The sequence below is a fragment of the Nicotiana tomentosiformis genome, chromosome 3 (genome assembly GCF_000390325.3).
Source record: "Nicotiana tomentosiformis chromosome 3, ASM39032v3, whole genome shotgun sequence".
NCBI classification, from domain to species: domain Eukaryota; kingdom Viridiplantae; phylum Streptophyta; class Magnoliopsida; order Solanales; family Solanaceae; genus Nicotiana; species Nicotiana tomentosiformis.
In genome coordinates this window covers 99,203,238-99,218,047 of record NC_090814.1, presented here as the reverse complement: position 1 = coordinate 99,218,047, position 14,810 = coordinate 99,203,238, and the positions used below count along the sequence as shown (strand labels likewise).

Below are 14,810 nucleotides of genomic sequence, written 5' to 3'. Positions count from 1 at the left end.
ATTTTTCCTTGTTACCCCTTATGTAACATGGTTATACATTTAACTAGCTGACTGTCATTATGAATATATGTATGATAGTGACTTGCTTTTAATCTTCGTGATTTCTCTTTTTTCGTTAATAAAAAAGGAAAGAAAAGAGTTGAGATCTCATAGAGTGAACAACGATCGAAAAAATCCAAGAAATTAGCAGACACCTATGCCTCTCAAATGTACAAAAGTAGGGAGTAGCTGCAATATTCAATTACTTTTCTGAGTATATCAGTTTTGACAATGCCATAGAAGTAAATACAAGTCATTAATGATTCCACCGAAAATTGTACAATCTTCAACCATAAAACTTTATTACTGCATTAAGCAAATATCACCTAAGATTTTTTGAAATTGGTTTCCTGCGCCAGATATATATTGATGCTAAATAGAACAATTTTCTTTAAATACACCACTACTGTTGTTATAAACTTTGCCTTTTTTTTTTCCTTTTCTCGGGACTGGTACATGGATATTTCAAACTTGGATCTTTCCAGATTGATTTGCCGAGATGATAGTGAGGCACAGGTAGAAAATAACCCCAAAATAACCGAATATAATACTCTCTATAACTTTATGGCAAAATTTGGGAACAGAATCACAAATTGGCATCCACCCTGACTGATTTTCTCCATATTTTCCCACATATCCAATTGTAGTTGCTGCTGCAGTTCCAGCCAGCAATAGTGCCATCAACATCTGTCATCACCAAACAACACATCACATTTTATAATACTAATATTATGTTTCATATTTTATGGATCGGTATGGACAATAAAAATTCATATAGCTAACCTCAACTTATTTGAGCGCAAAATTTGCTATACTAATACTATGTTTTGGATGTGAATGGCGTGAATAAGATAGGCAAAGTGCAATGCTTATGCAGAGGCGAAACCATGATTTGAAGCTAATAGGTTCAGAATTCTATTCCTTCTAAGTTATTGGGTTTTAAATTTATAATTTGTATATATTCAATGAATTTTTAAAAACAAATATAAAATTTGGACCAAAGCTACTGGATTCGGCCGAACCCGTGCCTGAAGCTCTAGCTCAACCCCAGTGGCGTACCCAGGATTTTGTGCAAGCGGGTTCAATCTTAGAAGTACATAACTTTAGTCGTAAAATAGTAGCTGTCAAGTGGGTTCAAATAAAATATTTATACAAAATTTATGCAGCTTTAATCGTAATTTATACATATACACAATATTATTTTTTGACGAAGCAGGTTCAGTTGAACCCGCTTTCCACCATGTGAGTCCGCCACCGCTCAGCCCCTATGCTTATGGTCCCAAAAGAAATAAAGTGATAATAGGGGGAAAAATCACCATTGTCCCATTTATGTCAACATTCTTCTTGTATGCATTTCTCCCCTATCTTATTATTATTAGGAGAATTTTCTAAAAAACGAAAGTTGACGATAACATCTAGAAAAATGTATAATAATGATGTGTTAGATGTAAGTCACATAAGGAATAAAGTATGAACTTAGAGACAAATAACGTGTTATATCTATTACGTAAAGCTACAAACTTGTTAATATATGGATATTTTAGAAATCAACCCTAAGGCTAGGTAAGAAAGGTACGTTCTCCTGACTTCCCCAAACAGCCAAACTTTGAGACATGTAATATATCCGTCCGTTTACTTTTATTTGTCCACTATATTAAATTAAAAGAAAGAAATTTTTTTTTTTTATGTTTTATCCTTATCATTAACTACTTACTCCAAATTATTTCCCAAGACTTTTGGAAATACTATTATTATTATGAGTAAAATTATAAAATACACACTTCATTTATTTTTTCTTAAAGGGAGTATAAAGTCAAAAGTGAACAACTAAAAGTAAACAGAGGGAGTATATCTTTCCATCTCGCTAAATTCCAATTCGGAAATTTTTTTTACTTAAATTTTGAAAAAGAACAAAAACCTTGAATAGTACACGCAAGCTGATGCGGTTATAGAAATTAAACTTGATGGATTCAATTTTTAAGGTGCTTAGATTACTTATTGCATGTTCAAAATTATAACTTCAGAAATTAATATTTGTTGAAATTTTAGTGATTTCTTTTTTTAATTGTATACCTATATTTCGTGTTTTGAAAATATTTTGTTATGGAAAAAAGGAAATTCAAGATTCCAAAATTGCCTCATAAAAATAAGTGACTTATAAACAAAAGAGTACGTACCATATCATGGAGGAACACGTAAAAATAGTTCTTTGGGTGAAGACCCTTACGACAAAAGATGGAAGCAAGAAACAGGGACAAAATAGAGAAGGCACATCCAATAATATTTGCAAAGGCAAAGAACCTGCAGATATATATAGATACATAAACAAGAAGATCCCCACTACATTAAAATACAGAAACTTTAGCACTAAAAATAAAGCCAAATATTTTAGTAATTAAAGATTTTGTTTCATTTACTTACTTGAGAGCTGGAGAATAGCTATAGCGAGCATCCATCTGAGTATTAAAAACATTGACAGTCTCCTTGCTGGTAAACATTGAGCAAGCAGCAGCCAATGTGAATGCAGCGGCCAAAATTCTTAATAAAATCTGGGTTATAATGAAGCATTTGTCAGATTTCAGAGGTGGGTTTTCTATATTTTTGGCTCCAAAACTATACATCTTTGAGATCTTCTTTTGAGAGTCTGTTCTTTAGAAAAGTAAAACTGAAAATGCAAAGAAGAAGAAAAGGAGCAAATATGGGGAATTGTAGTGGAATAGTAGATGTTGGTTGTGGTACTTATTTATAGAGGGAGAAGAGTGGGGAGGGGTCGTTTTAAGTACATGGATCACTACAAGGCCGTGAAAAGAGCAACACATCAAAGGGTAGTTTAAGTTAAATACACTGACAAAGAAATAGTTTTTAGTTAAAGTTAACGATGTATATTATTTTAACTCTTTGAATACCTTCACTTTTTTTAAAGGTTCAAAGAATAAGTGCTGAAAAGCATTTTAAGGGTTAAAAGTTGATTTCATAAATAAATAATTATGTGTTATATAATAAAGTCATTGAAACTGATACTAATAAATAGTAGATGTGCTTGGACTAAAAAAGAAGAAACTGATAAGCACTTTTGATATTAATAATTACGCTCAAAATTATTTACATAAGTAAAAACTATAAAGTAATTTTATAAGGAGAAGGTTAAAGTTCGGTGCATTAAGTTTCCGCTATGCGTGGAGTCCAAGAAAGGGCCCGACCACAAGGGTCTATTGTACGAAGTCTGACCCTCCATTTATTAGGAGATGATTGATTAAATGAAATGAAGATTGATTCATGAGTTTTGTTTTGGGAGGGTATTTCAGGAATTACAAAAGAAATTAGAGATAAAGTAGTAAAAATTTGATCGAACCAAAAGTATTTATAAACTAAAAATTTATAATTTAGAGGTGATCAACTTGTGTTAATTTTAGCTTATAAGCAATTTTAGTAAAACCAAACATATAAATAAGCCTAAAAGTCATTATAAGCTTACATGAACATCCTCTAAATAAAACGAAATGAAAGATTTAGTGGGGCCTCGGTACGATTGATATATTAGCCTTCTCTTCCCGACCAAGACTCTGGATACAGAAATTTTGCATCAATTACATATCAGTAATTACTCGCAATGTTCACTATCTATTTTTGGGGGAAAAAGTATTTGCCAACAAGGAGTGTAGTATGATAGTTGAAATCTCTTCACTTTTAATCGTATGTATTGAGTTTGACCTCTAGAAATACAGAATTTTTTTAGTAGCAAAAGAGCACTTTATTTCCTAAGTGGACTTACGCGATGTATTTCGGATTAATTAGACCAATTGTTTTAAAACAGAAAACAAAATTGAAGGGAAAAAAATGTTTATCTTTTTTGGGGGCTCGAAAAAATATATACTCCCTCCGTTTCAATTTATGTGAACATATTTCCTTTTTAGTCCGTGCCAAAAAGAATGATCACTTTTCTTATTTAGAAACAATTTACCTTTATGCAATGATTTATAGCCACACAAAATATATGTGCCTCATTTTACACCACAAGTTCAAAAGTCTTCTCTCTTTTCTTAAATTCCGTGCCCAATCAAATAGTTTCACATAAATTGAAACGGAGGGAGTATGTACTTCTTACTTATATGTATCGCTAAGTACTTATTCTTTGGAACTTATAGCATGTTTGGCCAATCTTTAAATCTGCTAATTATTTTGAAAAATATCTTTTCTCAAAAGTGTTTTTGGCGAAAAGCAGTTAATGATTAAGTAATACAATTTAATAAAATACACACATGTCATATAATTAAGATGATTTGACTTAAATATTATGAAAATAAGTTCTTTTATTTACTTCTAATGTTGCATGGCATTATCAACAGTGAGTGCAAAGAATATTCTCGTCCAACACGTTAACGAATTTAAAATTTATGGGTATTTTATTTGCTACGAAATTTATAGCTTGTTTCAGTTACTGGTTTTGTAACCTACTATTGAGTATACTGGAAGAAAATAAGAAGTATAGACAACTATAATTCTAACTCACCATACATGTTCAAGAAGATAATTAAGTTAGTTGAAAATCAGTTACAGAATTAGTTACACAGCTGCAGTTAGTAGCAGTACTCTTAGAGCTGTTGTGGATCTTTGATTCTCTATATATATTGTGAAATTAAGCCATGCAGATGAGAATCGAACCTAATTTCTTAGGGAAGAAGGAAGAAGAGAAAGGGAAATTTTGTTATTCATCTTCGAAGAAATGAGCTGATGCTCAGCTATATACAAGTATTTACTGTTTCACTTCTCACACGTGCACCTCACGTGTTTCTAACTGATTTGTAACTAATTTTCTAATAACTCACTAATTATACTTAACAGCTAATTGCTCTTAATAGTTTCACTCCAACTGCTCTGTTGCTTCTTCCATTACTCCCCCTCAAGTTGGAGGGTGAAAGACATCGAGCACTCCTAGCTTGGACAGAAGGAGATGATGCTGACTGACTTTTCTCGAACATACTTGGTTTCAATAGGAGGTCTGCAATCTGAGATTGTGTAGCAACATACTTGGTTTCAATAAGCCCTTCTTTCACCTTTTCTTGGACAAAATGACAATCAATATCTATATGCTTGTTGCGCTCATAAAACGTGGGACTTGCTGCAATTTGGATAGCTGTTTTGCTATCACAATGAAGTTGGATTGGACTGCATATAGGTACACCTAAATCTTGTAGCAACCCAACTAACCACACAATTTCTTCCACACTAGTTGCCATGCTGCGATATTGAGCTTCTGCTGAGCTTCGACTGACTGTGTGTTATTTCTTCGACTTCCATGAGATCAGAGAATCACCTAGCTTAATGACATATCCTATGACTGAGCGCCTAGTGTTAGGACAAGCAGCCCAATCAGAGCCGCAATAGGCTGTTAATTGAGTGGCTGAGGTCTGGCTTAGAAAAACTCCTAAACCAGGACTACGCTTGATGTATCTCACCATTCTCAATATTGTTTCCCAGTGTGACCTCTTTGGCTGCTGCATGAATTGACTGAGTACCTGAACTGTAAAGCAAATGTCTGGGCGTGTGATGGTAAGATAGATCAGCTTCCCAAACATTTTTTGATAACTGCATATGTATTCAAGCAAAGGATCAACAGTGTCATCAGTCAATTTGTTAAATTCAACGGTGGTTAGTCTGGTATTGGCTTCAAGTGTTGTTGTGGCTGGCTTTGTAGCACTGAGTCCAACATCAAAAATTAATTCTAAGGCATATTTTCTCTGATTGAGAAGTATCCCTTGCTTTGATCTCAATACTTCAATGCCCAAGAAATATTTGAGTTCTCCAAGATCTTTGACCTTTAAATTATTGTGTAAGGTCTGTTTTTTTTTCAATGAGGTCCTTATCACTCCCAGTAATAAGAAGATTATCAACATAGATTAAAATGATCACAATACACCCTTCTCTCTGTTTAGTGAACAGAGAATGATCATGAGGACTCTGGCAGTATCCTGATTGTAACAGAACAGTAGTTAGCTTGATATTCCATTGCCTCGACGCTTGGTTGAGTCCATACAAAGATATCAAGAGTTTGCATACCTTATACTCCCCTTGTCTATGAAAACCTTGAGGTAAGTCCATATAGACTTCTTCATATAAATATCCTTGAAGAAAAGCATTATTGACATCCATTTGGTATAAAAACCAGTTCTTTGAAGCTGCCACACTGATGATTGTTCTAACTGTGACCATTTTTGCAACTGGAAAGAAGGTTTTATGATAGTCTAGTCCTTCCCTTTGTGCGTACCTCTTTGCCACCAAGCGAGTTTTATACTTGTCTATCTCCCCATTGGCCTTGTACTTGATTTTATATACCCACTTTGAGCCTATAGCTCTCTTGCCAGCAGGTAGTGAAACTAACTCTCAGGTTCTGTTCCCTTCTAAAGCATCAATCTCCTGCTGCATTGCTTGAATCCAATTGTGATCTTTAGAAGACTCCTTCAATGATCTAAGTTCTGTTGGCACAGAGAAAGAACCCAAGTAGGCTTGGTAGGTAGGAGTGAGATGAGTGTAGGTCACATATTGGGATATAGGAACCTTTGGCTTGACAGTAGTGATATAGTCACTAAGCCAAATTGGAGGCATGATTGTTCTGTTTGGTCTCTCTTGTGTGTTTGCTTGAACATAATCATGTTGCTCATGGTGTTGATCTACTTCTGCTATCAACTCAACTGGTTGTGTCTCAGCTTGATCAGATATTGTAGTTGTAGGGGCTTTATGTGTCAGTGGTTGATCCACTATATCTTCTATGTCAGGTGCTGCATCAGGGAGATTAGGTGAATCAATGGCTGAACTTTCCACTCCTGGCATTGCTTCTCCTGGTTCAGGTATTAGTTCTGCACTTGTAGGATGTTGAGCATGATAATCTCCTGCATGTGTCTGGCTTATACCTGTATTTATTGTCTCTTTAAACAGAAAAATATCACCTAGTTCTTCTTGAGTTTCAGTTTTAAAAGGAAATAGTAATTCCTTAAACTGAACATCCCTGCTAACAAAAAATTGATGATCTTCAAGATCATACAACTTGTAACCTTTATGTGTTTCTGACTATCCCACAATTACAGTCTTTCTAGCTCTTGATGTGAATTTGTCACCTCTAGGCAATCTGCTCGCATAGCAAAGACAGCCAAACACTTTTAAATGAGATAGTTGGGGTAGCTTACCATGCAGCAACTCAAATGGTGTTTTCCCTTGCAGCACTATTGATGACAATCTGTTGATCAAGTACACAACAATTCTAACACAATCTCCCCAAAACTTTATAGGCATTGAGCTTTAAAAGATTAATGCTCGTGTCATTTTTAGTATCTATCTATGCTTTCTCTCCACAACTCCATTTTGTTATGGAGTGTATGGATAACTGCTTTGATGAATCACACCATAGGAAGCTAGGAGTTCATTACATTTTGAGTTAAAAAACTCACTACCATTGTCAGATCTAAGAATTTTGATATTCTTGTTAAACTGATTCTTTATTAGAGCAAAGAAGTTCTTCAGTACTACAAATACTTCACATTTAGATTGAATTAGATATATCCAAGTGTACCTGCTATAATCATCCACTATGGTAACAAAGTAGTGCATTTTATCATACGTAGGTTTTCTGTATGGACCCCATACATCTAGGTACATCAACTGAAAAAGACTAATTGATCTACTGTTGCTATTAGGAAACTTTAGTCTGCTCTGTTTTGCCAAGGGACAAATTTCAAAACATTCTAATAGTTCATCATCTACTTTATTCTTGACATCTGCAATGTGTTGCATTGCTCCAATAGAAGGATGCCCTAGTCTCCAATGCCATAGCTTTCCACCATTGTCCTCCTTATGAATTGTTGCTCCTACTGCAGGTTTTATTGCTTCTTGTAGTATTTACAATCCTTCCTTTTCCTTACCAATCCCCAAAACCTTCCCATTGAAGATCAGGAAAAAACAAGAAAGTTGTTTGGTTATCTTGGACACTGAAAGAAGATTAAACTTGAAATCTGGGACACCTTCCTAAAATCACTGCATCTCCTATACTTGTGATCTCTGCTCTACCACCAGTAGGTACTTGAACACTACTGCTATTTTGATCTCTCAATGTTCTAAAAGTAGTCAGTAACTCCTTATATGGTGTGATATGATGTGATGTCCCTGTATCTATTATCCATTCACAAGCAAAATTATTGGATAACAGTGAGGTCATACCTGCCAGTTACCTGTTATGTTATATGCACTGTCACTTGATGTTGGCTTATTCAGTATATTCAGAATCTGCATGTATTGTTGTTTAGTGAAGAAATGACTTTGTCCCTTTGATGAATTCACATTTTCTCCTACTACTGTAGAATTGGCAAAAGGTCTGAATCCACCAGATTGTGTGCTCTTCTTCTTGCTCTTAAAATCCTGTGGGTAGTCAACAATTTTCCTTCAAGTGTCCTTTGTATCCACAATGCTCACAGATACACCAGGCTTCTTAGGCTTAAAGCCTTGGTGTGTTCTTCCTGCTAACATTATTAGTGGATCCTTGTTTATATCTACCACACCTAGGAATCTTTGGCTTTCCTCCTGAGATACTGTTGCATAAGCTTAATTTACTAACACTATAGGTCTACTTGCTAGCAGATTACTTCTTAGATTACTGTAGGACTCATTAAGTCCCATAAGGAACTGCAACAACCTTTGTGATCTTAAATGCGCAACATAAGGTAAAGACTCCTCACAATCACAAGAAGGCAGGGGAGCTAAAACATCTAATTCATCCAATCCTTCATCTTAGAATAATATGAAGTGACAGAATCAGTACCTTGTCTTAAAGTAGCAATTTCAGTCCACAAATGAAATATCCTAGTCAAATTTGATCTATCAATTCGCTCCTCAAACTCACTCCATACCTTCTTAGCATTAGACGCATACACAATACTGGCCATCAATTCAGTCATGACTGTGCTTCCTATCCATAACTAAACAATAGTGTTACACTTCTCCCACTGTTCTGCTAATTCTCCTCTATATATGCTTTTGATATAAGTTCCATCCATAAAACCTAATTTGCCTTTGCCTCGAATAGCCAATTTCAACGCTCTACTCCACAACGCATAATTATCTGACCCTATGAGTTTGAGTGGAATTAGGACTAGTCCATGCGCATCTCCAGCTTGAAGATACAGCGGATGATTGTGGTCAAGTGAAGTAACCTCATTTCCTACCATTTTTACAGAAATTTGAGCTTCGTGTTCTTCTGCGGCTCACAAAATTGCACAGATTTGTGCTTCGTGTCCCTCTGTGAATCTCGAAATTACGGGCATGAATCGTCGTTAAGAAACCTGCTCTGATACCATGTGAAATTAAGCCATGCAGATGAGAATCGAACCTAATTTCTTAGGGAAGAAGGAAGAAGAGAAAGGGAAATTATGTTATTCATCTTCGAAGAAATGAGTTGATGCTCAGTTATATACAAGTGTTTAGTGTTTCACTTCTCACACGTGCACCTCATGTGTTCTTAACTGATTTGTAACTAATTTTCTAACAGTTCACTAATTATTCTTAACAGCTAATTGCTCTTAATAACTTCACTCCAACTGCTCTGTTGCTTCTTCCATTATATACATGTAACTATACTCAGAAATCAATTGATGGAGAAAATTCTCTTTAGTCTCACTCGATCATATCTCTGTTTCTCTCTCTCTCTCCCTTCCTTCCTTCTTCTTCTTCTTCTTCTTCTACTTTCTCTAACTGTTATATTCTTCAATCTTCATTCTTCTTGTTATCAGCTCTAAATCTTACTGTGAGCAAGGTGTATGATTAAATTTCTACATGGTATCAGAGTAGTAGAATCTAATTACTTCCGCAAAATCTACAGTTCTTGAAATTTTCCAATTCTGACATAAATCTTTCTTCAATTCTTAAACAGTTTTGAGAATCTGCAATACTGAAAAACAATTCAATATTTGAGACATGGCACTAGACAGTTTAGAAAATCTGAGAACTACATCTGGAACCACACCACATGTGATTCAAGTTGATGTAAATGAAACTTAGTCTACACCAGGAATTATACCAATTATGGATCATAATCATCCCTTGTATCTATATTCAACAGATGTGAGTGGTATTTCCCTTATCTCTTTACAATTAACTGGATTAGAAAATTAATCTCTATGGAGCAAATATATGAGAATAGCTTTACTAGGAAGAAACAAGTTAGGATTTGTTGATGGTTCTTAGAAGAAAGAAAACTGTAAGGAGGAATTCTAGTACCAGTGGGAAAGGTGTAATGCCATAGTCCAATCTTGGATAATGAATATTGTCTCTAGTAATCTGTTGGGAGGAATGGTGTATGCTGATAGTTCAAGATGTTTGGGAATATCTGAAAGAAAGGTTCAATAAGGTGGATGGATCAAGATCTTTTAGTCTACATCAAGAAATTGTAAGACTAACCTAAGGAACAACTTCTATAGCAACTTACTTCACAAAGTTGAAAGAGTTGTGGGTTGAATTAGAGGCTTTAGTGCCACTACCTGGATGTAAATGTGATAAGTCAAGGGAATTTGTTGTCTATCTCTAACGACATAAGTTGTACCAGTTTCAAATGGGACTGAATGATAACTATCTATAAGCTAGGAGTCAAATTCTTCTTATGACATCACTACCTTAAGTGAATCAAGCGTATACTATGATAGTGAGTGATGAATCGCAAAAGGCTTTGGGGGAAATCTCTAACTCAATTGGTCTATTGGGTACTATGTCCAGCATTGATCCAGCTGCTATATATTCTAAAACAGAATATCAAAATCAGAAGTTCAGAAAAAATAACAATTTGTTTTGTGATCACTGCAAAATGAGAAACCACACCAGAGAAAATTGCTATAAACTGAAAGGATATCCTCAAGAGTCTAAGTGCAAAAGAAAAGAAGGACCAGGAGGGTCATCTACTGCTTACAATGTATTCTCAGAAGAAGCAAATAAACAATTGACACAGGGATAATCAAGGAAACAATAAAGCTAGCAAAATTCACTACACAGACACTCCTGCACAAATGGCTCAAATGAACCAGTTCCAAGGAGAAATAACTCAAACTGGAGCATGTCCCTTCCCTTAGACTCAATATGAACAGATTGTTCAACTGTTGAATCAAAACCATCAACAAAGTATAAATTCTCACACTGGCTCTTCAGCAAATGTAGCAGGTAAAGAAACAGGTATTAGTTGCAGTAAGGCCATTCTAGTATCCAAAATTCTTAGGGAATGGATCTTTGACACTGATGCCACAAACCACATGGTGTCTGATATCAGCATGATAAATAAAGCCTCTTTGTTAAAAAGTACAAACACAAAAAACGTGCAGTCACCAAAGGGTGAGGTATCACAAGTAACTCATATTGATCAAGCATAATTTCTGATATCAGTACTCTAACTAATATGTTCTTACTGCCTCAACTCAAATATAATCTTATGTCAGTGTCACAGGCAATAAAATAATTGAATTGTGTAGCTGCTTTATATCCTAACTTCTATGTGTTTCGGGATCTTTGCAATGGTAATGTAAAGGAGATTGGTAAGGAGTGTGCATCAAGCTACTATTGTCAGTGCAGAAGAAATAAAACTATGGCATATGAGAATTGTCCATGTAACCAGTATAACTTTAAATAAAATTCTACCTGCTAACAATCAGATTATAGTAGAAACTCTCAAGAAATGTAGCATATGTCCATGTACAAAATAGTGTAGACGACCTTTTTCTACTAGCTTAAGTAGAAGCACTGCTAAGTTTGATCTTGTTCACATGGATGTATGGGGACTTAACAAAGTTCAAACTTTTGATGGAAATAAATACTTTCTAACCATAGTAGATGATTACACTAGAATGATATGGGTTTACTTGCTAAAATTAAAACCTGATGCATGTACTATCATTCCATTCTTTCTAAAATATATCCAAACTCAATTCAATACTATGGTTAAAGTTGTTAGATTAAACAATGGTACTGAGTTCCTTAATGAAGTTTTTAACAATATATTCAAACAAATAGGAATAATACACCAAAGGTCTTGTGCCTATACACCTCAGCAAAATGGCATAAGAGAAAGAAAACACAGACATATTCTAGAAAACAATTAGATTTCAAGCGAACATTCCTCCAAAATTTTGGGGATATTGTGTTCAAACTGTTGTATGTTTGATTAATAGATTACCATCATTTGTGATTAAAATATCTCCTTATGAAAAAATGTACAGCAGAAAACCTTCTCTTAACCATTTAAGAGTAATGGGATGTTTGTGCTATGCTAAGAACATTGATGAAACTGATAAGCTTCAGCCAAGAACAAGAACAATTGTCCTAATGGGATACTCAAAGGTACAAAAAGACTATATACTGTATGATATTAATAACAAGTGTTTATTTATCAATATGGATGTTAGTTTCAGGGAAGATGAATTTCCATTCAAATAGAATACTACTGAGATTCTAATATTTACCAACATTATGTCAGAAATGTCACAAAGAGATGAACACAATACACAAGTTCTGGAACTACAGACTTCTAGCAGTTATCAGGGGTCGAGTAGTAACAATGAGCCAACACAACAATAACAAACTACCACTCCACTAGTACCTTTAGTTCAGATTACTACAGAAACACAACCTACCTTACAATCTCAGACTAATACAGACACACAAACTATGTTTCAGATCACTAGGGCACCAACAATTCAACAGCTGCCTACTCAGCTTGTGTCAAGATCAAAACCAAGAGTGGAACCTACCAGAAAATCTATAAGAACTTCAAGACCACCTATATGGAAAAAGGACTTCATATCACTCAGCTTACACAACAAATCCAACTATCCAATCTCATATTTCATTTCTTATGACCAGATCTCACCAAAATATAGAGCCTTCCTTTTAGCTTTTTCATCTATCACAGAACATCAATCCTACACTGAGGCAGCTCAAGATCTAACATGGATTGAAGCTATGCAAGCAAAAATTAATGCTCTACAAGAAAATAATACATGGGAGATAGTAAGTTTACCAGAAGGAAAGAAGCAAATTAGCTGCAAGTGAATATACAAGGTCAAATACAAGGCAACATGTGAAGTAGAAAGACTTAAAGCAAGACTAGTAGCAAAAGGCTACAGTCAACAAGAAGGTATAGACTACCGGGAGACTTTCTCTCTTGTAGTCAAGATAGTGACAGTCAGATCAATTATATCTATAGCAACTGCAAGAAGTTAGCATATACACCAAATGGATGTATATAATGTCTTCCTACAAGGAGACCTTACTGATGAGATTTACATGGAACTGCCACAGGGATTTCAGAGTCAGGGGGAGACTAAAGTGTGTAGACTCATAAAATCCCTCTATGGATTAAAGCATGCACCAAAGGCAATGGAATGCAAAGTTGACAGAAGCTCTGTTGAGTTTTCAGTTCACTCAGAGTAAATTTGATCATTCTCTATTCATTAAGAGAACAGATAAAGATACTACAATGGTTCTTGTCTATGTTGATGACATGTTGATAACAGGTGACAGGTTGGACCTCATAGAAGACTCCAAAAATGCACTACCTAAGGTCTTCAAGATGAAGGATTTGGGTGAATTAAAATACTTTCTAGGGATTGAATTTGCAAGATCAGAAAAATGAATCTTAATGCATCAAAGAAAATATGCATTAGAACTAGTATCTGAACTTGGACTCTCAGCTGCAAAGCTAATATGTACACCTATGGACAACATCCTAAAACTCACAACCAGGGAATATGATGAACATCTCTCAACAGCTTTACTTACAGAGGATGAAGTCTTATCTGACCAAGGACCATATCAAAGACTTATGGGAAAACTACTATATCTCATAGTCACAAGGCCTGACATAGGTTTCAGTGTGCATAACGTAAATCAATATCTGCAGCAAACCAAAAAGGTCACACGTGGAAGCAGTTTAAAGAATAGTCAAGTATATCAAGAATGAGCCTGGACTAGGTGTACTTCTATCCAATAAACCACAAGATAAAATAACAGTATTTTATGATGCTGACTGGGCAACATGTCCACAAACAAGAAAATCTGTCACTGATTGGGGAGTCAACTATGTCTTGGAAATCAAAGAAGCAAACCACAATTTCAAGAAGCTCTGCTGAATCTAAATACAGGAGCATGGCCTCAACAGTAGCAGAATTGACATGGTTATTAGGAATGCTTAAAGAAATTGGTTTCAAGTTTAAACTTCCTGCAACTATTTACAGTGACAGCAAAGTTGCAATTCAAATTGCAGCTAATCCAGTCTTCCATGAAAGAACAAAACATATTAAGATAGACTGTCATTTCATAAAAGAGAAAATACGACAGGGACTTGTGAAGACAGAATACATCAGTACCACTGAACAGCCAGCTAACATATTTACAAAAGGATTAAACAAAATTCAACACATATATCTCATGTCCACGCTAGGATTACTTAACATCTTTACTCCACCTAGCTTGAGGGGGAGTATTGAGTACTATTGGAAGAAAATAAGAAGTATAGACAGCTATAATTCTAACTCATCTAACATGTTCAAGAAGTTAGTTAAGTTAGTTGAAAATCAGTTACAGAGTTAGTTACACGGTTGCAGTTAGTAGCAGTACTCTTAAAGCTGTTGTGGATCTTTGATTCTCTATATGTACATGTAACTATACTCAGAAATCAATCAATGGAGAAAATTATCTTTAGTCTCACTCGATCATATCTCTGTTTCTCTCTCTCTCCCTTCCATCCTTCT

At 35.0% G+C, this 14,810-nt stretch overlaps 3 protein-coding genes across 3 annotated transcripts; 1 reads left to right on the top strand and 2 right to left on the bottom strand.

Annotated features, from left to right (window-relative positions):
• Positions 1–225: 225 nt before the first annotated feature.
• Positions 226–2,782, bottom strand: LOC104110557 (CASP-like protein 1F1). Its single transcript, XM_009620082.4, has 3 exons — positions 2,461–2,782; positions 2,217–2,340; positions 226–726 (listed from the first exon to the last, which is right to left on the bottom strand). Exons 1-3 carry the CDS (start codon positions 2,658–2,660, stop codon positions 505–507), a joined length of 546 nt encoding a protein of 181 aa, XP_009618377.1. The 5' UTR covers positions 2,661–2,782; the 3' UTR covers positions 226–504.
• A 2,536-nt stretch (positions 2,783–5,318) lies between these two features.
• On the bottom strand, positions 5,319–6,249 carry LOC138908236 (uncharacterized mitochondrial protein AtMg00810-like). Its single transcript, XM_070198887.1, has 3 exons — positions 6,097–6,249; positions 5,955–6,008; positions 5,319–5,855 (listed from the first exon to the last, which is right to left on the bottom strand). The coding sequence occupies exons 1-3, from the start codon at positions 6,247–6,249 to the stop codon at positions 5,319–5,321; spliced, it is 744 nt and encodes a 247-aa protein (XP_070054988.1).
• Positions 6,250–12,270: 6,021 nt separating this feature from the next.
• On the top strand, positions 12,271–13,110 carry LOC138908235 (uncharacterized). Its single transcript, XM_070198886.1, has 2 exons — positions 12,271–12,399; positions 12,736–13,110. Exons 1-2 carry the CDS (start codon positions 12,271–12,273, stop codon positions 13,108–13,110), a joined length of 504 nt encoding a protein of 167 aa, XP_070054987.1.
• Positions 13,111–14,810: the final 1,700 nt, after the last annotated feature.

Excerpts from the sequence above, each read along its gene's own strand:
- LOC104110557 (XM_009620082.4), bottom strand. The coding sequence starts at position 2,660 with ATGTATAGTTTTGGAGCCAAAAATATAGAAAACCCACCTCTGAAATCT. Across the intron at positions 2,341-2,460 it reads AGCTATTCTCCAGCTCTCAA|GTTCTTTGCCTTTGCAAATA; the intron begins GTAAGTAAATGA and ends ATATATCTGCAG. Across the intron at positions 727-2,216 it reads ACGTGTTCCTCCATGATATG|ATGTTGATGGCACTATTGCT; the intron begins GTACGTACTCTT and ends TGGTGATGACAG.
- LOC138908236 (XM_070198887.1), bottom strand. The coding sequence starts at position 6,249 with ATGGTCACAGTTAGAACAATCATCAGTGTGGCAGCTTCAAAGAACTGG. Across the intron at positions 6,009-6,096 it reads ATAGACAAGGGGAGTATAAG|GATACTGCCAGAGTCCTCAT; the intron begins GTATGCAAACTC and ends TGTTACAATCAG. Across the intron at positions 5,856-5,954 it reads CACTAAACAGAGAGAAGGGT|GTCAAAGATCTTGGAGAACT; the intron begins GTATTGTGATCA and ends AATAATTTAAAG.
- LOC138908235 (XM_070198886.1), top strand. The coding sequence starts at position 12,271 with ATGTACAGCAGAAAACCTTCTCTTAACCATTTAAGAGTAATGGGATGT. Across the intron at positions 12,400-12,735 it reads TCCTAATGGGATACTCAAAG|ATCACTAGGGCACCAACAAT; the intron begins GTACAAAAAGAC and ends ACTATGTTTCAG.